Source organism: Struthio camelus, chromosome 19 (genome assembly GCF_040807025.1).
Source record: "Struthio camelus isolate bStrCam1 chromosome 19, bStrCam1.hap1, whole genome shotgun sequence".
In the NCBI taxonomy this organism is placed as follows: Eukaryota; Metazoa; Chordata; class Aves; order Struthioniformes; family Struthionidae; genus Struthio; species Struthio camelus.
This window is the reverse complement of record NC_090960.1, coordinates 15013722-15039869: the sequence shown is the minus strand read 5'-3', so window position 1 is coordinate 15039869 and position 26148 is coordinate 15013722. Positions and strand designations below refer to the sequence as shown.

At 44.9% G+C, this 26148-nt stretch overlaps 1 protein-coding gene across 5 annotated transcripts in view; it reads right to left on the bottom strand.

Moving 5' to 3' along the window:
• Positions 1-25816, bottom strand: part of GAS7 (growth arrest specific 7) — a 124165-nt gene extending 98349 nt beyond the window's left edge. For all 5 annotated transcript variants that reach the window (XM_068913238.1, XM_068913242.1, XM_068913240.1 and 2 more), the window contains exon 1: positions 25509-25816. In XM_068913238.1, coding sequence (XP_068769339.1) covers positions 25509-25691 — 183 coding nt within the window. In that variant the 5' untranslated portion in view covers positions 25692-25816. The remainder of the gene's footprint in view (positions 1-25508) is intronic.
• Between the last annotated feature and the right edge of the window lie 332 nt (positions 25817-26148).

Here is a 26148-nt window from a genome sequence, read left to right as displayed (position 1 = left end):
GAAATGGTGCTTGCTATTGGCAGGACTTTCACAGACCCTGTGAACAGTAGGCCAGGTCTAGCTAGGCTATAAACTGCAATGCTGTACATATCATTAGCAGTTCCCTTTCTAGTGACAAGCACCATTGATGAAATATGTGACCACTAATCCCTGGGGGGATGAGACAGAACAGTACAGGAGTTTGGATCTCAATTCACCTCCTAATACGATTAACTCTGTGCAAATAGCATCTTTGGCTATTCTGAGAGAAGTAAGTTTCAGTCCAACCACCCTACATGCAGAATAAGCAAGCATAGAAATTGCCCATTATTTACAACAATATCAAAGCTTTAATGTATTTTGAGCTTTGTGTTACTCCAGTTGCACAGAGAGAGTCTGAGGCACCAAGCCTATATGACTGACTTGCCATTATACATAAAGCTCATTGAAGGGCTAAGAACTGAATGTCCTGCTTTGCAGGAAGGCTGGCCTCCTATCCCTGGGACTATCCTGCAAGTGTTACAGTTGTAAGTATCCTGCAAGAAGGATACATTTCCAACAGGGCCCACACACTGCAAGGTGCTGCTTATCCAAGATCCATCACAGAGCGAAACTGTCTCTCAGAACACATACAGCAAATCTATCTATCTGTTGTGCTACATCCAATAAGTTAATATTGTTTAAAGAATTCAGTATTTAACAGAATCACAGAATCACAGAATGGCCAAGCTTGGAAGGGACCTCTGGAGATCATCTAGTCCAAAACCCCTGCTCAAGCTGGGTCCTCTAGAGCACACTGCACAGGATTGCATCCAGGCGGGTTATGAATGTCTCCAGCGAAGGAGACTCCACTACCTCTCTGGGCAACCTGTTCCAGTACTCAGGCACCCTCACAGCAAAGAAGTCTTTCCTGATGTTCAGATGGAACTTCCTGTGGTTTAGTTTGTGCCCGTTGCCTCTCGTCCTGTCACTGGGCACCACAGAGAAGAGACTGGCCTCATCCTCTTGACACCCCCCCTTCACATCCTTGTACACATTGATGAGATCGCCTCTCAGTCTTCTCTTCTCCAGGCTCAACAGGCCCAGCTCTCGCAGCCTTTCTTCAGAGGAGAGGTGCTCCAGTCCCCTCCTCATCTTCGTAGCCCTCCGCTGGACTCTCTCCAGTAGTGCCATGCCTCTCTTGTCCTGTCCTGGGGAGCCCAGAATTGGACACAGGACTCCAGGTGAGGCCTCCCCGGGGCTGAGGAGAGGGGCAGGATCACCTCCCTTGACCTGCTGGCAACACTCTGCCTAATGCACCCCAGGATGCCATTGGCCTTCCTGGCCACAAAGGCCCATTGCTGCCTCATGTTTAACTTGTTGTCCCCCAGCACTCCCAGCTCCTTCTCTGCAGAGCTAGAAGGACCAGCAGGTCAACCCCCAGCCTGTCCTGGTGCCTGGGGTTATTCCTCCCTAGGTGCACGACCCTGCACTTGCCTTTGTTGGACTTCAGGAGGTTCCTCTCCGCCCAGCTCTCCAGCCTCTCCAGGTCTCTCTGAATGGCAGCACAACCCTCTGGGGTGTCAGCCACTCCTCCCCCCCAGTTTAGTATCATCAGCAAACTTGCTGAGAGTGCACTCTGTGCCTTCCTCCAGGTCATTGAGGAATATGTTGCACAAGACTGGACCCAGGACTGACCCCTGGGGGACACCGCTAGCTACAGGCCTCCAACTAGACTCTGTGCCACTGACCACAACCCTCCGAGCTCGGCCATCCAGCCAGTTCTCAAGCCACCTCATCCACCATCCACTCATCCAACCCTCACTTCCTGAGTTTACCGATGAGGTTGTGATGGGAGACAGTGTCCAAAGCCTTGCTGAAGTCCAGGGAGACAACATCCACTGCTCTCCCCTCATCTACCCAGCCAGTCATCCCATCATAGAAGGCTATCAGAAGCATGATTTCCCTTTGGTGAATCCATGCTGACTACTCCTTTCCCGGGATGGAGGTGAGGCTGACAGGCCTGTAGTTTCCTGGCTCCTCCTCCTTGAGGCCTTTTTGAAGACTGGCGTGACATTGGCTTTCTTCCAGTCCTCAGGCACCTCTCCTGTTCTCCAGGACCTTTCCAAGATGATGGAGAGTGGCCTAGCAATAACATCCGCCAGCTCCCGCAGCACTCGTGGGGGCATCCCATCAAGGCCCATGGATTTATGGATGTCAAGTTTGGACAAAAGATCTCTAACCTGATCCTCCTTGACCAAGGCAAAAGTCTCCCTTTCTCCAGACTTTCTCTTGTCCCCAGGGTCTGGAATTCCTGAGGACTGGCCTTAGCAGTAAAGACTGAAGCAAAGGCAGCATTCAATAACTCTGCCTTCTCTATATCCGTTGTCACCAGGGCACCCCACCCCATTCAGCAGCGGGCCCACCTTGTCCCTAGTCTTCCTTTTGCTACTGATGTATTTGAAGAAGCCCTCCTTGTTGTCCTTGACATCTCTTGCCAGATGTAATTCCAACTGGGCCTTAGCCTTCCTTGTCGCATCCCTGCACACTCTGACAACGTCCCTGTATTCCTCCCAAGTGGCCTGTCCCCTTTGCCACATTCTGTAGACTTCTTTTTTTCTGTTGGAGTTTTGCCAGGAGTTCCTTGCTCATCCATGCAGGTCTCCTTCCTGCTTTGCTGGACTTCTTCCTCAGAGGGATGCACTGATCCTGAGCCTGGAGGAAGTGACGCTTGAATATTAACCAGCTTTCTTGGACCCCTCTTCCTTCTAGGGCCCTACCCCACGAGATTCCCCTAAGTAGGTCCCTCAAGAGGCCAAAGTGAGCTCTCCTGAAGTCCTGAAGTTGCAGTCTTACTTATTGCCCTGCTTCCTCCTCGTAGGATCCTCAACTCCACCATCTCATGGTCACTGCAGCCAAGGCTGCCCCCAACCTTCACCTCTCCAACTAGACCTTCTGTGTTTGTTAGTGCAAGGTCTAGCATTGCACCTCTCCTCGTTGGCGTCTCCACCACCTGGGTCAAGAAATTATCATCAACCCTCTGCAGGAACCTCTTTGACTGTTTGTGCCTAGCTGTGCTGTCTTCCCAGCAGATGTCAGGGTGGTTGAAGTCCCCCATGAGAATCCTCCATTTCAATACACATCTTCCTCTTTGTTAGCTGGACCACAGGATATAACTCTTTCTTACTACTACAGAGAATTCTAATAATTATTGTATGATAGCATCAGAAGCCATTGGGATTAGGAACCTTTTGTGCTTGGTGCTGTGCATGTATGGAGAGGAACCTTTTTCACAGCATTTAAATGAGAAAAAAGCCACCAGTTAGTCTTATGACAAGTACAGAAGTGTAGGCAGAAAGCTAGATACAATCATCAAAAAGCATTAACAGTAACAGGAAGTGTTCTATAAATATATGAGCATTAAGAGGAAGACCAAATAAAGGAACCATTTGCTGCTCAGCAGAGAAGGAGAGTTACCCATTGATGATCATGTTCAGGCTCTTCAAGAAAAAGTCATTAGTTAATAAAAAAGTTATCTGTGATCAAGGCACTGCCAAAGTTAATACTAGCAACAAAGGGGTAAGCTCTCGGCCTACAATGGGGAAGGAAGGAGTTAGAGAATACAGAGGCTAATAAATTCATCCTAAGACTTTTTAAAGAACTGGTTCAGAAATCTGAAAGCCATTGCCAATCATCTCTGAGAATTCATAGAAGATCAGGGAAGGTGAGTTCTGGCAAAGCAAAAGAGACAAAACATTGTGTCCAGCTTGGAGAAGTGGGAAAAAGAGGATATGGATTTACCAATTAGGCAGTTTAACTCCAATTCCTGGAAAAATAATTTAATAAATCAATTAACAATTTTTTAAGCACCCAGAGAGAGAGAATAAGGATATAATTGAAAGGCTGCACCGTTTTGTCATGGATAAATCTTTTAAACCAATCATTGTCTGGCTATGACAGAACACTAGCACCAAGGTAGAAGAGAAGTCTTAGAGGTGTCAGCAGCAGTACACTCTAAGAGAGAGACAAAAAACTTACAAGGAGAGAAAACAATAGAACAGCCTCAGAGACACAGAACTGGAAAGACTTCAACTGGAGTTGTATGTGTCAAGTTTTGAGCTTCATTCTTTAAGATAGCAGTAAACTGAAAAGTTCAGGAGAGAGTAAGAATCAGAGATCTGGAAAAAATGACTTGAAAGGAAAGGCCAAAGTTTGTTTAATACAGAGGAGAAAGCAGTGAGAGGAGTGTGTCTTCAGATACACCAAAGGCTGCTGAAAAGAGAAGAAGGATGGTTTATTTTCTCACTTATATTCTCATATAAATGGGATAAATATGCATTGAAATTGCAAGATGAAGGTTCAGTCTGGACAGGAGAGTGAAGTAATGGTATAGCTTGGGCTTCCTTAAGAAAAGAATAAATGACTATTTATCAGAAATAACATAGGTATTATTGAGTGTTCCTTGGAGCAGAGGAGTTGGCCTACAAAGATAACATGAGCTACTCATATGTACCCTGGGCAGTTCTGTGCAAAGTTCAAACTCTGCTGATGTTCATTGTAGCAGCTTGTAATAGATGGACTTGCTATGGAAATGGAAATACTTAAAGTATGATTTCATCAAAAAGCTGTATTAAAAAGAAAACAAAATCGAATGTAAGAAAATGCTGCTTAGAAAAGGCCAACACATGGAGCTGAAAGTTAAGAAAAATTGGTGCAGGGGCTATGCAGTTTCTTTTACCATGTGCATAGTGCATTCTTTAATAACATTATCCCAAAATAATTTTCTTCCACAGGCTTCTGATGCTTGAGTTATGTGATTACTAAGAAACTGTTTAACTGTACCACATTTCCATCCTCTGTGTGTTATTTTATTAGGAGGGTTATGAACTCAGCTGTAAGAGCAACCATTTAGACTGCCAGGAATTGGGAATAAGACTCTGGAGACCACAATGACATGGGTTTTACCTCTCCTTGATCCTGATATTTAAGAACAAATATGAATCAATTAACTCCCACCAGCCAAACCAGTAATATCTCCCTGTTCAGACCCAAAAGAGATAGATGTAGAAGGCCTAGGTTCATGTTTATTAATCAGTTACTTTTGAGATCAGTCATGTTTCACTTGCATTCAGAAAATGCTCCATCCATAAGTCAAACGCAAGAGGACTTTCTCAACCCACTCTGAGTCATGAAGCAGACAAGCTTCTGGAGTGACTAAGGAGACCTTCCCTAGCCCACTTAAGCCTTTAGGCTTTAAAAAATGTCAGTAAAAAATGACTGCACTTATATGACATAGATACAGGGTCTTTGTTCTCAAAGAGACCTGGTAAAAACTCAGAGTGAGGTTGATATGGCCCCAGATCCAAGTCTATGTTGTATTATTCAAAGGATTTTGCAAATCAATGACCTTGGATTTGCAAAAATTACGCTGGCCAGAGTGGTCTCTGCCAAAGCCCATAGGTACTGCAGCACACACATGCTTGCAACATCTGAGGGTTTCTGCAAGAGACTGAAATACAGAGCTGACTTTTTCCTCTTCCAGCTCAACATCCCTGCAAAGGACTCCTATCCTCCAGCTCTGTTCTTTCACATCACCTTATTCTCCTCTTGGCATATGGCACTGTCTCTGCTGTCATGTGTAACTCTCTGGATATCATTACCTCAAAGAGACATACAGAAATAATTCCCAGACTATAAACCCTCTACACATGAATTCCTAAGATATTTCGCATGTGTACTGCAGTAGTATTTGCAGTTGAGTTTGGCAGTTACATACTACTGCTTTAGAGGGGTTTGTTTAGGTCTGAATTCATGTGTGTTGATAACAAAGATAAAATTATATTTTGAATTAAAATCTAGAACTGACGTAAAACAGAGGGTCTGATGTTTGCTAGTAACAAGCAAACTTGTGGAAAACAGAATACAGAGGAGTCTTCCAGCACAAGTATAGCTAATCCAAGAGTCAGAGAAATACCCTCTGGAAAACATCTGAAAAACAAGCTCCTAACAGGTCACCTCTATCAGCAGATTGCCCTGCTTGGGTACCTTACTGTCTGCACCTCTTCCCTCCTGAATGCTTCCCTCCACTCCACAGCTCAATCTCTCAGTGATGTCTGTGGGGCTGGATCCAGCTGCCTCAATACTCATGTTAGGCTCAGAGAGACGCAGGCGAGAGAAGAATGGGGTATTTAGGTTCTAGGAAAATTGTTAAAATTAAACCTGAGAGTCACTTTCTGGCTTGTGAGAGACAAATTTGTATTTTTGTGTTCTGCTGCAACAGCATTGTATATGGAGAAAGGAATTAGGAGCACTAATACAGCCATACAGGTTCCACTTCTTCCCGGACACCAAGCACCAATCTTGGCCCCATGCTAAGGAAAGAAGCAGGAAGACACAGAACAACTGCGAAGCTCACACTATAGATGGTTAACAACTCCTCCAGTCTCCTGCTGTCTGCATTAGCAATAGGAAGAAGAGTTTGGCAAGACACTGAAAACTACATTTTAATGTAGCCCCTAGTGGAGCGAGTCAAGAGAGCCTCTTTTGAGTGCAGGCACATGAGCATTCAGAGCCATTCAAAACCTCTGCCTCAGTTTAGCAGTGCAGAGTTCATTTGAGTGAACGCAGGTGCCTACAGTTGAGCTAGTCAGGCTGGTGCCCTTTAATCAACAGAGGGAAACAAAACGTTCAGCTCCTTCCAGACTGAATGTATGGAAAAGCATCAGGAGAGTTCGGCCTCCAAAGTACATCTTTCTCGTTGGTTATAAAGGAATCCGTGTGACTCTGTCTATTGTGTTAGTCTAAAGTAAAGTGAGATGAATTTCTTCTTCACTGTCTTTGGACTGTAAAGTCTCTGCTCCAAGACTGCTCATGCATCCACGTCTGACTATCACAACAGAAGCAGTTCTTGCAGTGGATGAGAAATCTGCTTTCCCTCTTGACTCCCTCTGCTTGGTCTCCTTGTGGCTCCCCAGCTCCTGCATTGCTAGCTGCACACAGGCCTAGCCTTACCCAAAAGGTCAGAAGGTTGCTTTATTGTACAGCCTGGCAGCTAAAATACTCCCCTAGGAACTGAGAAGTGTGAGTTTGAATCTGCTCAGAACAAGAGGAAACTGAAGCCACATCTCCCACTTCCTGTGTTCTAACTGCTAGCGTTCTGCAGAAGGTGGTGGTAACAACCTCCTCTCCCTGCAGTGTTTAACGAACAGTGGGGCCTCCTCAGCAGTGGCCTTCAAATGAATATAGGCCTCCTTTGCAACCATGCATCAGGCACTACAAGTTTCAAGGAGGAACACCAGTTCAGACCACCCTGGACCTTGGCATTTCTTACTGGTCAATTTTAGGCAGTTTCCTGCTAAGCATGAATCAATGCTCAATCCCCTTTGGAAGAACCAGAGTCTTTTTGTATCATCTACAAGGCTAGATGCCTCCCTTGGACAATCTAGATTAACCTGCTTGGGCAGCACACCTATGCTTATGTGATCAGGTAGCGGACTGAAGCAGATAGTCTGACTCTGCTGCTATCTAAAATACCTTGCAAGTTGTGTGCTCAAACCAATTCATCCCTGACCATCCCCATTCTAAGGGGGCAATGGAGTTGCTCAGCATCCTTGGAAACCAGGCTGCTGCAGTCACAGGCTAAAATGCCAGGAAGGCCTTGAGCTATCTCACAGCAGTGTCTTGCTCTGCTCCCATACTCTCTCAACATTTACTTTGAACTGGCTTTGGTGCTCCATGTCCCCATGAATTTACCCAGCAGAAGAGTAACCCTGGGAAAAAAGTGAATCACATTCTGCTGAGAGAGTTGGATTAGTTCATTGGTGGTGGGGGGGGTCTGTTCAGGGCTGTAGAAGAGGTGGTACAGAACTGCAAAACTGGACCAGAAATGGAATGAAGGGAAGGCCAGACTAGGTCACCTCTCCACTCCTGCCATTTGCGAGCTAGGAAACCAGAGATCAACAGGAAACTGAATATCTTAGCCTAAACATCCTTCATATTGGACTGACCTAGATATTCCAGGGCCTGTTGCTGAACTGAAACAGTAAAAGCTTATGGACTATGTAATTTCAGCAGCATATCTCTTCCTTGTGTACATTTCTATACATGCCACTTTTCTGTGCAGCCTCCATAAAAAAGTTTCTGTCTCTCCCCACCTTCACCAGTTTCAAAGAGTGTAGGTAGTGCAGCGGTGCTCTTAGCACAGAAGGCCTGTGCTATCTCTCCCAAGTTTCTGTAACTGACTGGATAGGGGAGAAAAGTTTGCTTGATTATAGAAAAGTTTCTCCCGGTGAATCGTGCACAGCTGCAGGATCTCACTATGTGAAGAAAAACAAAAAATGCATTATATGAGGGAAATCAGGGAGGTTATCCTGTTTTTGGCCTGACTCTAGTAGTTGTCTTGCACACTTAAGCATACTGAATCTGTGTCTAATTAATCACATCCTTCTAACACCATAGCAACGCACTTAATATTATTGTTCTCCAAAATAATACTGTTTAAAAATATAGAGAAGTGCAACTTCCCTATAACTTGTGATTTTCATTCCTCAGACTATGTTCCTTAAAGAGGGAATCTCTAGAACTGAAAGCTGTTTTCTCAGCATGCTCTGAGCAAAAATAATGAATGTGGCATTTCATGATCTCCCCTGAAAGAGAAAAGTCTTTCAACAGGAAACAGGGCTGAGATCAAAATTACTTTTACAGGAACAGCTGTCAGATCTGCTTTGCTCTTTTCAGAGGTGATATATTTAACTCCTTCAATTAAAGGAGTTGCCTTCCTACTGCTGGAGTTGGAGATTAGAAGATAGCTAGAGAAAATAAGCGAATGCCACAGAAAGAGGTGGACTTGCACATTGATAAATAAATTTCTCACTCTAAGACTAAAATGTGGAAGCTGTCAAAAAAAGATAAAGTCATAAATAAAGGAAAAAGCTTACAGCAGAAGGAAAATTATGCCCTAAGGGTACCTTATAATGATCAGTGATTCAATTCTACTCCTTGGAAACAATTTGATCAAGGCAATTGAGACAAGTATAAGTTACATGACAAAGCGAGAAAACTACTGGTTCTAACAGAGCAGAATAACACAGCTTGGATATCCAAGCTCTATCTGAGTTCCCCATTGCTTATGCTGTAATCATATTTGTTAAAATAAAAGAAGGAGATACTTTAAGGATTTTTGCTGCACAGCATTGCAAGCCAGAAGAAGCTGGAAGAAGTCTGTCCATTTGAACAAAGAGAAGATGACAGTGACAAACCATGACGTAAAATACATTTTTAGGTGCCCTACTTGGCAGACAGAGCTGCTAATGAATATTTTTGTCTGTCACATACAAGCCAAACAGTTCTGACAGTACTAATGCTCCATCTCTCCATGGAGGGTACTGCGTACAGCGTACATCAGGGGGTTATCACGAAGAGGTGGAGGGAGCTGCACTACTATAATAAGTGATCCATCATACAGAGCAAGGCAAAGGTTATTAGCCAGTATCATCTCTATTTCCGAAAAAGGACTAATGACTTGGACTGATTTTGCAAACACGATTTGCTGTGGGAATTAAATGCACGGTTATACAGAGTACACAGAGAGACGAAGCTATCCAGACAGAACGTTACAGCTTAGGACAATGGCATGCTATCACAAAAATAAAATTATACATTTGTCTAAGCAGAATGAAAGAGAAGAAACCTGTTTGGACTGGAAATCTCTCCTGAGTTAAACTTTTCCACCAGTAGCTCTGTGTGCCACATAATAAGGCTGTGGCTGTGAACAGCCCTATAGTTAACAGGCCACTGAAGACAATGGGATGGATGATCACTCTCCTATTCAGATAACACACAAGAGATACAATGGTTTGGATTATCAGAGGTCTAAAAGGACTAGGGGACAGATGTAGTGCTGCTGCTGGAACATTTGCACTGACTCAGGACTTGCAATTTGTTTACTTTCAAACATCCAAAAGCAGCAAACAAAAACCCTGCGAGATCATGGCAGGCAGCAAAGCAGATGCAGTGTGCATAACTGTGTTGATGTGGGAAAGATGAGGCAAGTCCAGCTGATTTAACTCTTTATGCAGAAATTTTCCCTTGGGATGCAGTGACCTCAGCTCATCCTCCACTACTCACTGGCCTTTACCTGATGGAAGACACGGTTTTCTGCCAATATCACCTACACCAGAGCTGGCTGGCTCACCTAAACAGCGAAGAAGGAGTAGGCCTTGAAAACATTGCCAGAAGAAGCAGCATTTTCTAGCTGCTGTGAGTACTAGCAAGTGGTCAGGGAAGCTGGCTTCAGAGGACTCACACCAGGAACTACACATAGCCATCTTTAGGGTTGAGGGCTTTACACTCTGAGAACTACTTCTGAATCTTTTCAAACACTGGAGGACAAAGGCATTGAAGTGCATTGAAGGCATGTGGTCTCTAAGAAGGGAAAAAAATAGCAGGAAAAGAAATGAGTCTCACTCCAGTTGAGAGGAGGAGGCCTATCCCAGCATGTAAAACAGGGAAGGGCCTGCGCATAGCAATTAAAATCAGCTGCCCTACAGCACTTCTGTCCCATGGGGAGGGGAAAAGGGGCTTTCAGGCTCCCTTCCCTCTAATCACAAACATTGTATTCCGCACCACTGAAAGCAAAGCAATTTCTCTACCATGGCAGATGTCTGAGCTTCATTCCCTCCAGGGGCTGACATTGGGGCTGAAGCAGACTGGAGTTCCTGGAACTGGTTCTTCAACAGGCTGCCAGGGCACATACCTCGCATCCAGCAATAAAATCAGGGCTGTGGAGCTCAGAAGCAGTCGTGCCCCCAGCAGTCAGCAGAAGGGGGAAGGGAGGAGGAGGCTCAGCCATGTGGCTATAACAGCATTGCATAATCAGGGACACACACACACACACACACACACGCACGCACACACACACAAACACGCACACACACACAAACACGCACACACACACACGCACACGCACACACACACGCGCGCGCACACACACACACTGCACTAATCAGCCCTAACACAGGGGACTGAAGGCATTCCTGCTTGAGCATTTCTGATCCTAAAGTCACAAAAGAGCCATTTTCAGAGCTCCATGTCTTGTCCAGCAAAAAGCCACTTCATTCAGTCTAGGCAGCTTCATTCCCTGTGTTACAAAAATCACTACCTTTCCGCTGTAAGAACAGGGTCTACAGAGCTGCTTGCTTTGCACAGGACACAGTATATGGCACTTAGCTAGCCCTCACTAATCAGCCCTGCTTGTCAGCACAAGCACCCTCCCCCACTCGTGTTTGAACAATGCCCTTTGAGACTGAAAGAGGGTAAGAACAAGCCTATTCATAGTCAGCTTGGAGGGAGGAATAAGACCCATTGACTTCAGAGACTCTAAGCCTAATGCTAAGTCCACTGAGGTCAACCTAGAGAAAGAAAAAAGGTGAAGCAGAAGAGCCTTCCTCAAGATGAGCCCTATGGAATTCAGTCTGTGGCAGCATCTGTGCTGCTTGCTTTGGCCAGCCCAGCTCACCACACAGCCCTAGTCTCCAGGCTAACCAGCAGTCCGCCTGCCGAGGAATGCCAGGTTGTGGGCAGCTTCCTGTGTGACATCCATGCAAATTATTTGGTGAGGTGATCTGCATATCTGAAATGATCTACACTTAGCTACAAACTCCCAACTTCTCAGCCCAGAAAATGTGTGTGGAGCAGTTCTTGTCCTGTAAAACAGACACTGGGGAACACTGTGCCAATGGGTCACAGTCATGTGGATGAGGTGGTGGTCTCTAGGTTCCCCAAATCAGGTTAGAAGGGTCCTCACTTGGACAACCAGAAGGAGGCGCACACAGGTGAGCCATAGAAGCCCATAAGACCTGTCATACAAAGAACTTGCTGGGCATTCACAAAGTGGATCAAGTTCTCTAGTCTACTAGAGGAAGCAGTGTATCTAAGAGTTGCAGCATTCAATTGATACCCATTTTACATATGTTTTGCTGCTCAACAGCGAGGGCAGACTGAAGCTGCCTGTTGGGTCTCAGCTTCTTCTGCTTTCCCCTTCCATGGGCTGCTTGGGGCTGGAGGGTGGTATTTTGCTGTGAGTTCCCTGTCCGCTGGGCTCAGATACCACCAGAAGACTTCCTGTCCTGCTCCAGCAGACATTCCCACCTCTGAGATGTGGGTGTTTCCATCTCAAAGTTGGCAAGATGACAGAACAAGCGAGCATAAATCAGAGACATGTCAGAAAAAGCCATGTTCTCTCCTCCCTCCTACCGTGACAAAGCACGCAGCATCCTGCTTGGTGAACACTGGACAGCACAGAGTACAGGCCTCAGGGATCAAAGCTCAAATGGGAATGGTGACTTGCACCAGTCCTGCTCCCTCTCCATTTCTAACACAGCCAGTAAGATATACTTCAGAAAAATCTAATTTGCCATAGCCCAATCCCTGCAATGAATTAAGAGCCCGTGATCATGTCTCCGGCTAGCACTGAGGGAAGACTTTGTCCCTCACCACAGATTCACTTTCAGACTTGGTAAATTGTGCTGGCCAAGAGCAGAAGAGGGACTAGGAGCAAGGCAGCCCACTAAAGACCTATAGATAATTTAAACATCATTTCTTTTTGGAAATATCCAGAGTTCCATTCTTCATCCCATAACGCGCTGAGGTTGAATTCCAATCTTCATTTCATGCTAGTTTTCACTGTGATAATCAACAGATCACAGTGCAGTGAAACAAATCATAGGCTGTCCTCTAAATCCTGCTATTGAGAGTGATTACTTGGCCTTGGGTAATGAATTAGTCCTATTATCCAGCAGCTGGCACAGGGAAAGCAAATCTGCTGCTCAGGCAGCACATTGCAAGGGGAGGCATGGAACCACTCAGCCATGTGCTACACACACAGCCTTCAGCAGGGTTTTTAAACTGAATTCACTACACACATTTCTCTGGGACTGCAAAATACACTAAATGCATCAGTCCAGTTTCTGGCCATTCCATTCTGAGTCAAGCATTTGCTCACTCCTTAGAAATATAATTCCTCTTTTGTGCAAATTGCACTGCATAGCACTTGAAAAATCACTATTAAATTCAGATTGGATTATTCCTTCATTCTCTACCACCCCTTGCAATTTCTATTACCCCAAATATCCACTTCCCCTGCCAAACTCCCCCATTCCTTATCCCCCACTAGCAGAATCTTGCCAGATCTTGATGCTGCCTCCTCTACAGCCAAGCCTCATCTCTATAGAAACTGAAAGAAGTTCACTTTGAAACTGTTCTTGTTATGCTCTAGCTGGTCATTGTAGATCATCTAGCTCTGTGGCACATGGCTCAAAGAGGAGCAAACCTGGGCACACAGAAACTACAGGGCTTTGCTTTGGCAATCTGAATAAAGTACTGAAAAAGTGAATTATAAAGGATCTGGGAGACAAAGCAGCTCCAGCTAGCCAATTTAAAAGAACATTCTGAAAATGTCTATGCATTACCAGAAGAAAAACAGCAGAATGATGGAATATATTCAGTAGTAGTGTTATAGTCCTGATGGGATAAGGATCTAAATGAGGTGCTCTTGGGGGAGCCGATACCTTGTGTTAGACCAACAACCACAAGTGGGCTTTTGAGAATATAAACTCCTCCTTTCTGTACAGACTTTCAGAAGAAATGAAACAGTCAAGGAGTGAGAAGAGTATTATGCAGAATCAAAACTGAGGGGCAGAAAGAGTTAGCCTTCATCAAGTCAAAAGGCGAGCGATGCACCCACAAAAGCCTGATGGTGCAGTATTTCTTAAGTTGTTTAAAAGGAAGGTGAGAAATATTTGTAAATATTTCTGAGTGATATATGCAATTATTTACATGGGGCAAATCCAGTCAAAACCATGAAGAACTTCAGTAAATCTTCAATGAACAGGTAACACCACAGCAAACAAATTACACTAGTGACAAATGCAAAGTAGTAAATACTTAGGGGGGATGGAAGGGGGATAACTGGAATCTTACACATATCTTTCATGTCCCAGAAAATGTCCATCACCTCACAGATCCATGCTTTTCCCCTCTCTCTTCCACAAATTCTGATCCTTTGGCAGCCCAGGAAACTCTTAGGAGAGAGGGAAAGCCTCATTTTGGCCTTTTTCTTCCTTCATATTTAATTACTGCTTTTTCCTCAAGAGTTATAAGGCTGCTTAACTATGTCTCTGAGCCAGTCTCATTCTTTTCCTTTTCTCACTCCTTCCCTTTGATACAAATTGGAGTAGAGCATCCTGAAGACTTCTGCTGACTGTGGCTGCAGTCAGAAAAAAAAAAATCAGAAGAGTAACAGAAGCAATGAGCAATGCTTAAATGCCAGAAAGCACAGTGTAGGTTCAGTTACAGATCAGATTTAACTCTGAGTGAAGAGATCTGTCTCTGAAAGGTAATGCATGAAGTTTTACAAGAGTTTCAAATAAAGGATAGGGGCAAAAATGGGAAGATAATATGAGCAGCTTGGTACTCTTAATTATGTTGTAATGTGCTTCTGCTCTCTCCTCATTTTTGATCCATACTACCTTTTATCTGTTCCTGGACTTGCTGAGAGAACATTTCAAAGACTAAGATGCAGTGCTAATGGAACAACTTTCCTGGCAATTACATGCTATATATTCAGTCCAAGAGACGGCTTCTGCTTTCTCACCAGTTAATATCTCAACACTATCCAGCATTGCCTATGTTCTGGCATCTCTCTATCAGCAGTGCTGCCAGCTCTGTAATTAAAGTCGCAGCTGCAAGTGAAGTTGCATTTGTACTGGGAGGTCCCTCTGAGGCTATCATGTCAGCTATGTGTTTTCCTTGCATTGGAGCTTTCTGTGGGACAGCGGCTGAAAGCTCATTTGCATGTCTTCCTTACGTACAATCTTGACCTGATCCTTCTTGGGATATAACCAACCCAGGTCTCCACGAGACTTTTTAGTTTTAGTTACCACTTATTGAGTTTTCCCTCTTTCATCATCCTGGGCAACCTGTTTTAATGGTCCTGGGAAACCTGCTCTAACTGACCTTACTTGAGCAGAGGAGTTAGATCAGGTAGTCTCCAGAGGTCCCTTCCAACCCCAACTATTTTGTGATTCTGTGATTCTTTCATCCATGGAAAAAACACATGACAGGGCTTGGTGCTCAAAAACCAATGTGCTGTTGCTGCCAGCATCACAATGGAAATATGTGTTGCTCAAGAACAGACTACATAGAATCTACTCCTACCAACTATGAAGACAGGAAGATTTTCAACCTTTGGGTCTGTACCTGTCTTGCAGTCCAAAGATGAGTGACCAAGGGTCTGTTAAAGTCACCTGGTAGTCAGTCTAAATTCACCCCAAAGGTGGTCCTTACTAGCAACTGAGAATTGGAAGGACTGTTCACAGAAGTTAAAGAAGACATGGTAAAGTTTACTGGCATACTCCAATGGTATATATGCTTTTCTACAAGATACAGAGCAGTAGTTCCTGAGTAATCCATGGCATGCTCATTCAAGACGCACATAATTTGCCAGCAAAAAGGCTAACCACAGACATACTAAATGAATATAAAAGCTATTTTGATAGTTTTCCAAACATAACTTGGAAAATTGGCTTACTAGCATGAGCAAAAAATTGCCCTTCTGTTATCTACACCTATACAAGGAATACTTCAGCAGAATAGTTACTCCAGTATATACAGAGACAAATTCTCCTACTGCAGATATAGTATCACTGGCAAGTCTGTATCCCATGGAGTATAGCCTGTCCTGTCTGCCTAATTGTGACTTTATCAACCAAAAATGCACTTTTTCTGGTATTACTGCAGGTATGCGAGGGGCTCTTGCTAGAACGGTCCTTTCTCATGCCTAACCATCATGCTCTGCCTGCAGCAGCATGCTGTATATCTGCCTGCGCTGCAGATACAGTGCAAATCTGTACAGCCTAGCAGCTAATGTGCCAGGTTTCCTGCCACATACCAACTCTTTACATGAGGTCCTCTTAGTCAGTCATATTTCACATAGTGGCATGAACATAAAAATTCCAGCTGCATTAAATCATACATATATTTTTCAAGACAAACACTTGTTGTTGAAGCACCCTGGCCTCAAACAGCAGCAACCAAACAGATCGTTGGCTCTGATTTTACATTGCTCTGCACTCTAAGTGGATCATACCAATAAAAGGGAGTGTAACTTGTAACCAAATATGGCCTAAGACACTTTAAACTGATGTAAATTGATGACTGTGTGCAGAGCAGAGAATGAGGACCATCAAGTCCATTATGCTACTTTACAGATTTTTGCAACAGATCATATTTTCCTGTCTACAAATACTGTCCAGATGTATATTGAGGCCCACATCATTACTGGAAACTTGCATGGTAGGAAGCAGCCACAGCAACAAGGCCCAAGCCTTTGGGAGGCTTCCAGTAAACGTACCATGTATGCACAGTAAATGTGACACATCCCAAAAGTGCTGGATTGTGAAAAGCTGCAGAGAACAAGTGCTTCCTGGAAGTGCCAGAATTTCAGGAAAGAAATATCACTGCCTTACGTCAAATATTCTAAGACACAAATTAGCAATGCTGACTGACTGCCATGCTCAGCAGTCTGGTTCCCCATGCTCCACTGATGGCAGCAAACAGGATGAACAAGTTTAACTTGAGAGTTATCACTCTTGCCGCCCTGAGTTATAGTGTCACCACAGTGAAAACAACTGCAACAGTCCCAAATATTTCCAAAGACAGATATTATCTGTCATGTTGCAGTAACACATACTTGCTACCACTATTATGGGACTTCTTCCAGATAAAAGTCACTATATCTTTGTGATTGCACTTAGTATCAGTAGTCAGTGAAATAATGAAAGAAAATCCTGAGCACATACCTAGGCATTTAAGACTCTGGTAACACAGGACCAGGATGCAACAATGATAATAATGTGCTCTGTGAGATAAGCAACCATGGAACATAAAACAAAGATTTAATCTGTTATTTAAATGCTCAGTTAATTCTACCTGCTCATTTATTATTGCACAGGTAAAATTGAAACGAGTAGAGAAAACTAAACTTCACCAAGTCTGCTAGAATCTTCCAGTCCTGGTTTCAGGGCCAAATGTTCCAGTTTGGACACCACAGTAAAGCAGTTTTTAGAAAATACTGAGTATCCAGCATCTTCTCATCACTCTTAATGCGTCTTTTTAAATTACAGTCAGTATAAAGTCATAGGCAACACATTCAGTGAATGTTACTTGCAGTGCAACACTCGTATGTTGGAATTACAACTGCACCCAAACTAGCAAATGAGACTATTCAGAGTACCTTAGCAACTCTGTGCCTATCACTACAGAAATCATTTCTGTGCTTTTCTACATGGCCTATGCCCCCTTCAGAGTACAGAATGTACTGGGTATTCTTCAAGGAATTAGGCAGTCTTTAAATAACTATCTACATTTTTCATCTTCACTGTATATCCTCCCCCTAGAAGTGCAGGTGAATGGCAACTCATTTAATCTTAGCCAGCTACAAAGTAGACATCTTCAGTGAGATAGTTTTTAGACTCCCTTTGTAGTACACAGACAGAAAGAGGTCCTTCCAGAATAAGTCTCCTATGACCTGTTTCCATCTTCTAGCTTGGGATAGGGAAAAAAATATCTATATTAAAAAACATATATCCTGTGAGATTACTGCAAAGCAACACATTTTACTGTTCTTACCTGCTAACAGGCATAGCATGCATGAGTCTAGCTTCTGCAACACCCTAACTTGTGAAAAAGTCAGAAGAGCTCACCAAAAAAAAAAAAAATCACTCCCATCATGAAGACTTCTCCTTTCATATGCTGTTAGATATTTATGGTACTAATCATTTTTAAAATCCTGCCTATAACTTCCACAGTCCAAGACTATTTTCACCAGACTCATGATAGACACTCCTATGAGCTAGGGATCATGACCCTGTAATGTCACATCTTCTTCACATTTTCATGGGACTTCAAAATCCCTCAAAAACCTTGATCAAAAAGCAGACTTCTGGTAGAAAAACATAATTTCCTCTCTCTTTTTATATGAGAAAATAGATGATTTTTTTTGTTCACATTTTTCTGATATTTTAATGGTCAGAGGGCCAGAAGTTTCAAGTCTGAAAAGCTGCAGTAACAGAAAGTCACAGATATCAAAAATGACACTTTGAAACTAAACAGCCTGTGCAATCATAGCTGTAGGCATCACTGACTACAGAAACATACTGTCTAAATTGCTGTGCATTTCAGAGGAGTTTGGGTGCTCTATATCTGTCTGTTAAAATCGCCCTCTCAAAATCTGAAGCGTTATCATATGATTCTCATTATCACTGCTATCTTACAAGTATTTTTAAGACCCCACTTCAGACAAAGTTTTGCTGTTGAGTCACACGAGGCAGAAAAGCCTCAACAGCTGTGGGATATGAATTTTGAAAACCCTCACACAACACCTACAGGAGCCTTGATCTACAGTCGTATGAATCTCCCCCTTCCCTTTCTCCCCCCTCAGTCATCCCCAGAGTCATCCCTTCCCCAGAAGAATCAAAATCATCCTTCTGTGCTCTCAGAATAGGGAAAAGGAATCAGTAGACTACTTCTATGCATATAAGCATTGAAGGAGTAGCTGACCATTGCTCAACCAATTAACTTAACTGTTAAGCTTTCAGCATCAGAAGCTAAATGCTGTGGGGATTTCTTGAGAGCTATACCTTGTTCACCCTCTTACTTAATAACCAATGCAAGGCTCAGCGTTTACACCGTCATCTCGCTGCAGTGCAGATCACTCTTCCTCTCTGATCGCGCAGGACTGCACTTACTGAAGCATTGCTTGTTTCATGAAGTATCCTTATAACAAAATAGTGGTAGCAGCCATATCTGTCTGATGTAACTGAGAACATCACACATCCACCCTTGTTGATCACCATGGCTTTATAGGCTGACTTGATTTTTGAGTGGGAGGATGGAAGAATGAGAGAGTGTGAAGTAACTAACTCCTAGAATTTATAAGAATATATTAATAAAGAGAAAAACACCACTGCTGCAGGTAGGAGATAGAGACTTCATATATAAAAAGCCAGGTTTCAGATACTCAGAGCCAGGCAAGTACCTTCCATACACAACCTTATTCTTATTTCTACAGTCATCAAGGAAACTCCATTGCAATAGGTGTCAACATCTCCTTTCTTCTAAATGTAACACAAAAATTATATAGCTCCCATTACAGCAGAGAGCAGCTCCAGCAGCTGCTAAAGCCAGCCTTCACTGTTGTAACACATGACAGAGCCTTCATGCTGCAGCACTGGCTGCTCCAATGCTCATTTCTAGGACTGGCTGGATATTTTCAGCCAAAATGCTTTGGGGGTTTATTAGTCAAAATATGCTCTATCATCAAAGTGAAGAAAGAGAAACAAAGAAAAAAAATCTAACCTTTTCTTTCTGAAAATAAACATTTCATCACAATTCTGTTTCATGGAAATGTTTGGAAGCCTTGATTTCTCTTCCAGTGCAAAAATCTTAATTTTTGCTACAAAATAGAATTCTCCTTGCTAACCAGCTTGCAGATTCTAGTTTCTCCTTGAGCACACTGTCTCCTTGGATCATATCAGCTTATAACAAAGATACAGCTTGGCACTGAAATTCTCTGCATAATCTTTGCCACTATGGAAGAAATTAGAGGTATTACCATTTCTATGAATTCCCTTCATCCTTTTTCTTTATGATCATTTGAGTGCAAAGAACAAGCCATTTTCTACCATGCCATGCCTCCTGCAGGTGAATGTGCCACAACTTCCAGGCTCAACTGTTTGCACTTTTCAATGTCTCTATGGCAGATGTCACAGCTTAGATGAGATATGAGCCCCTTCTCCCCACCCCCCATGATTACATAGCAGTAGCTATGTAACGTACAACACTGTGTGATGCCTGCATGGGCACCATGCAACAGGGAGAATGCAGCTCTCAATTCTGTATGGTGCTCACTCAGTCAAAGTCAGTCAGAGTCAGATTCCAGAGCCACCTCCATCCATGCTGGAAGCACACACTGTACTTCATACAAAGACTTGCATCTGTGGTATGACTGAAGCTATAAAAAGTGCTGACAATTTTCAGCAAATTTGCATATGTTGCTACTGCTGCTGCTTATATAAGTGATTTCTAGATAACTGCAAATACAAAAAGCAATGCCTGAAATAGATTTTAAAATAAGCTACCGTGCAAATGTGACTGAATGACACATCCTTCCACCTCTCTGGATGTCTCATCTCTAGAAAAGGCAGATGCAACAGCCAGTGTCTTCCCAGAGGACTACCATCCAAAACACCTCCTGGAATACATATTCCAGAGGTCTAGCATCACCTTTACCTTCTGACATTTACACTGTCCTGCCTCAATATAGGCCGTGACACAAGCCGGGACACGCTGACAACTTGTCCTCTATTGCTTTCAGTTTCAGGGCTGTTAAGAAACCTGTCTACACGCATCATCCCAAATATCTCCAATGCAGATGGGATGAGGAGGCAGTCAGCCTCTGAGTAGGAAACATTTTGCTGCCTTCAGCTGTTAAGAAATCACCAGAATTCTCACTCGCCATATTAAATACCATGTTTCACTACCCCAAACCTGTGTTCACTGTGATGGCGCTGGCTTAAAGCACTGTTCTTCACCTGTAGCTGCCCAGATTTCTCTTTCCACCAGGCCGGGAAGCATAATTGCTCATTCTGTGACTGCAGAGTGTCTGGTACGGAGGGTCCCAACATGGCTCTGCTCAAGTGGTCAAAATGTCAGAACAAAAAAAAAGGTATCCATGAGGAGGGAATGGCTAGAAGATGCAGCCATTAGTCTCTCAACTGTCAGGTCTCATGGCTGACATAGCTATAAATCAACACAGGAAAGATGAAGACTGAGGCAGATGGTGTAATTTACTCTACTCCACAGGATATGGATCAGGGAGAACAACTTCCCTCCTTCCGCAAGCCCCTGAGTTTGCAACTTTGAAAAGAAAGGTGTTGCCTGCTCGCAGATCAAAGCTCAGTCAAAGCAAATACACATGAATTTGGCAGCACCTTGTCAGGTTCTTCTGCTGTCAACAAATTCTAATTTTCAGGCAATACAGTTGGGCCCTGTTTCTCCATTAACCAGTTATCTCCAAGAGCCCAACAGTACAAGAAACAGTACTGGGGCTCTCTAGTTCAAGAAAGGCAGGGATATACCAGAGCACATCCAATAAAGGGCCATGAAGATGATTAAGGGACTGAAGCATCTGACATTTGAGGAGAGGAGGGAGCTGGGACTGTTTAGCTTTAAGAAGAGAAGGCTCAGGGGGAATCTTATCAATGTGTATAAATACCTATGGGCAGGTGTAAAGAAGACAGAGATAGACTCTTAGTGGTATCTAGCGAAAGGACAAGAGGCAATGGGCACAGACTGAAATACAGGAAATACCATTTAAACATAAGGAAAAACTTTTTCACTGTGAAGATGGTCAAACACTGGAACAGGTTGCTCAGAGAAACTGGAATCTCCATTCCTGGAGCTATTTGAAACAGAACTGGATATGGTGAGGGAGGCTGGACTAGACCTCTCCAGAGGTCCCTTTCAAATTCAGACTCTGTGAACAGGACCGCAGCAGCCTCCCTGACTGCTGTCATCCAGCCTGGCCCTAGAGGAGTTCACCTGGAGTCCCATCATGCAGCTGGTACTTTCCCTTGCTCACTCTGCTTGCTCCTTCTGATAGTCTTGGTTTGTGTGATCCCTTTTGCTCCTGACAACTCTATCCTCTACAGAACTCACAAGAGACATCTTGTTTCCAGGTTCCCCTTGAACACTTCTCCCATCCTTCTCCAGCTCTTTCTAGCCATCATTGTTTCTTTTTAACCCAGCACTGCAGGCTTGCAGCAACCATGGGAGCAGTAACCAAAGGATGTCAGACATCTTTACCTTCATGTATCTCTCTTGCTCCACATTTGCTACAGCTTTGGTCCTTTCCTTGATCTTCTGTGATGAATACATTGAAAACACATTTTTGCTGGCAAAAGAACTCAGGGGGCAAAGGCAACAATCCCTCAGGAACGTCCATCTCCAGCACTGAAGTTCATTTTCCACAGGTCACCTTCATGGTTTTCTCATAAATGTTCAACTCCAGACCTATCACTAAACCCACCCTGCCTAACGAACAGCCAAGGATACCTATTTTTCTTTGGCAATAATCAGAGCTACCAGTCAGTTCTAGTAAACGTAGGAGGAGAAAGTGCATACTCTTTCCTCAGATCCTGGCTAAGACAGCTAGAGCTAAACAGGACCCTGCAGACACTCCTGGGGATCTGCAGGGCAGTAGGAGCTGCACTTGCAGCTCCACAACACAGCTGCTCACAAGGAAATGCACATGTTGCTTGTGCAGCATAGTTCCTCCCAATGGGAGATAATATCTGAAATAAATGGCTCCTCTTTTGTCCAGAAGGAATCTGCACACTGTCGACTGACTGCTGAACTAATCAGTCAAGGGTAGAAGGGAACCCAAACTCTCAACTGCTGTCCATCATACCTTGCTTTCTTTCCTTTCACTGCAGGAACAGAACTCAGAGCAGCCTTTAGAGCAGCACTGTCAGAGAAATTCAGTGTTCGTAAACATGAAGTACTGTGAGTGAGAAAATCCAGCCTGACTGTCTATACAGAGAGACAGGCTCCAAGTTATAAAGGCTTCAGAAGCAAGACCTCTGCTTTTGATAGCACCCAAACACCTGACAGACTTTGCTGTGAAGCAAAAGGGTGTGTGCTGTGCAGAGCAAACACTGCCAGTGCTGACATGCCTTGGACAATTCTGTGGGCCACTTTAATTCTCTGCTGTGGCAGAAAATGTAACCAGTTGTCTTCTAGGATAATGCGTTAAATGGCTACAGAGACATTGGAAAAGCATGAGCACAGGTAGATGCTGGAGGGAACAACTGGGAATGGAGAAGTAAGGGGAGAAGGGGAATATGAACTTCCTCTTTCAGTGACAGTGAATGGTTACATTCAACTCACAACATCTCACTGAATCTTACCTAAAGCTGCAGGGCCAGGGCTACTTTAAACCAACATGAGTACAAGTTGGTACTGAAAAGCAGATTGTGTTCTTGGTCCTGTCTGGTTATATATTTTCAGCACCTCCCTGATGCTTGCTCTAGTGTCTCTGTGGTTGCACAGGGACTTGGATCAGGGGATGGAAAAGGAATATATTTCTATCATGGTGTCTTTCAGATAGAATAGGTCCCTGAGCATGCTAACTACAATGTTATACCCACATGCACAAGGGAGAGGTTACGTGCATGCACACAGATGTTTCTCATTCTCTCACATCTACTCTACTGTAACATGTGCTAGTTACCTACGGATTATCTGTACCATAAATTTGGTTAATTAGCTCTTATTTGACATATTTAATAATCTATATGACTTATTTGACATCAGAGGACCACCTCTGAACAAAAAGAAAATGCTTCAGAGTGAACACCACTCCATCCTCGTCTTCTTTCTCACCCTCTTTCTTAAAGTTCACTCGAGACAAGATAATGGGCTCTCTGGACCACTGGTAACGTTTTCAGTGGTACATGAGCTTGCTAGTTTAAGAGTCAGATGGGTACATCCACGGGGCTGCAGTTGTCATTCTGAGCACAGCACGAGTATGCTCAGATTTAAATAGGAAGAGAGGAGTTTGCAAGGTGGAGATAATATAAAAACAAAGTTATCATGTATGCAGAAGTGGTTTCCCACTGCTGAACAGTGAACAGAGTTTGTCTCATCTCATGATAAATTTTGCCTCAAACAATTCCTAAAGCCCTAGTAAAATGTATAAATATTTAGCAATGTGTAAAGCCACAAACATGCACATATCTCACTAAATGATCTTGTGGGTGGCAAAACAGACAGACACAAGGACTCCCACACTCCTGAACTGCAAAAAATCCCAAGTGCTTCAGAGGCACAGAGAAGCCCTTGGCCTCACTTTTGTAGCACTGAGTAGGGAAATGCTGCCCCCACCTTCCTATCTTTCCAGGTAAGAATGAAGAGCAGCAACTCCATGTAAACCCCTCAGATTTTTTTATTCATTGAGACAGGAGAAACCAACAGACAATGCCAGGTCTATAGGCACAACATTGCCCCTTTGCTCAAAACTCTTTGCTCACAAAGATCTGCATTCATCAGGCAGGCTTGCTTCTGCTCAGGGTGGCACACAGTGCTTCCTGCTACTCTAGATTTCCCAGAGGGTGTGCACTAAAGGCCTGGGAGATAGTGCTTTCCTTGGACAAAAGCAAGGCAGGCTGTCGGATACCCTGTAGAAGCCTGGAAGACAAACAGAAGCCGACCTGATAAGCCTTGTGATGCTAACCACTTCAACTCAGCCACTACAGGGACACTATGTTTTAGGAGAGTTCCATACCTGCACCCAAGATTAAGTTCCAAATGACAACAGGGTATCGTCAGTGAGGGAAAGGCCTAGGGGCTCATGGCAGATTCTTGCTTTGATGCAAGAAATTTCAGGTTTCAGTTTTAGAAGTGCAAAGATTGTCGAAGGTGCTCTTCATGGACATATATTTTACACTCACATAGGGTCCTGTTTCCATCAGAGAGAAAGTAATAAACAGGTGCTCAGGTACAAGCACTCCTTTTGTGGGAATACAATTGTTGCTCTAGCTGCCGAGGCCATAAAGACAACTGAGGCTAGCAGAGAGCCCCTCAGCAACCTGATGGAAAGATTGCAATCTTAGGGTCTGAGCAACCAACTCTAACTCTGCTGTGGCTCCCTGGGGTAATGCTACACATACTGACAGCAGAGTATCTCCAGTCAGCTAGGGAACAGCTGCAACAGCATAGATGTATGTGATTCACTTCTTCCACACCATAAATCCAAGAGGTGTTTAGAGTCTCCCAGAGAACAGGAGAGGAGAGGAGAGGAGAGGAGAGGAGAGGAGAGGAGAGGAGAGGAATTTGCCCATCATCTGGCCCACGCGTATGAGTGATAGGAGCTGTATCACCGCAACCACTTACTTCCGCTGTAGTTTAACAATTGCCAAAAAAAACCCCTAGTGTCCACAGCTGGACATGCAGCCTGAACTCAGCCACTCTGGGGCTATAGCTGTGGGTCCCAAAGGCTCTCCTGCCAGAGCAGAGCTTGAAGGGCTGCTCCTTCTCTGAGTGCTGCACACTCTTTATCAGCCCCCAGGTGCGTGTCTCCCTAGTACGGCGATGAAACTTGTCCTGCTCTGGGTACAAGGTACATTAATGCCCAGGTGGGCCCCAGACAGCAACAGCGCCGTTGTGATGTGCAGCTGTGCAAAACTGGCCTGAGCATGGCCGGCACTCACCAGTGAGCAGAGCTGACGTTTAGAGTCACCCCTCCGCTCCCGGTCAGCGGGTCAGCCCTGGGCAGTGCCAGGTGAGCAGCGTGCGTGGCGGCGGGCCAAACCGCCTCAGCGCCACTGACAGCGCGGGACGCCTTCCCGGCGCGGCGCGGCCTCCTGCCACGGCCCGCCGCCGCCTCCCGCCCGCGCCGCTCGCATGTCGCTCGGGCCGCGCGGCCCCGCTCCTACCTCCAGGAGCTGCACGTAGCTCGCCGGGAACCAGCCGCGCAGCCCGTCCTCCTTCTGCCCTTCCCACCAGCCGCCGTCCGGCACCTGCAGCACCGTGATCAGCTCCCCCGCGGCGAAGCGGAGCCCCTGGCAGTGCCGTTCCCCGGAGAAGGGGTAAAGCGTCTGGCAGCGCGCGCCCGACATACTGCGAAGGGACGCAGTCGCTCTGAGCTGCCAGCCCGGCCGCCCGGAGCCCGCCGTGAGCCCCGACCTCGGGAGCCGCTCAGGCCCGCCCGGGGCGCCGCTGCCCGCCCCGCGGCGCTGGTCTGCGGGAGGGCCCGCGCTGGCCGCGCCCCTCGCCCGCCCCTCTCTGGGGGCGCGGCGGGCGCCGAGCCCGGCGCAAACCGCTCCGCCCGCGTGCGCTTCGCTCGCGCCGCAGAGGATGTGTGAGGCACCCCCGCGTGAGCGACACGCGTGTGCGTGTAGCAGAGACGCTGCGTGTGTCTGACAGACACCGCGAGACACCATGCGTCTACGAGAGACACCTGTGTGAGACACTGTGTGTGTGAGACATCGTGTGCCTCTTTGAGAGACACGGAGAGACAGCATGTGTCTGCGAGAGACACTTGCGTGTGGGACACTGTGAGAGACATTGTGTGTG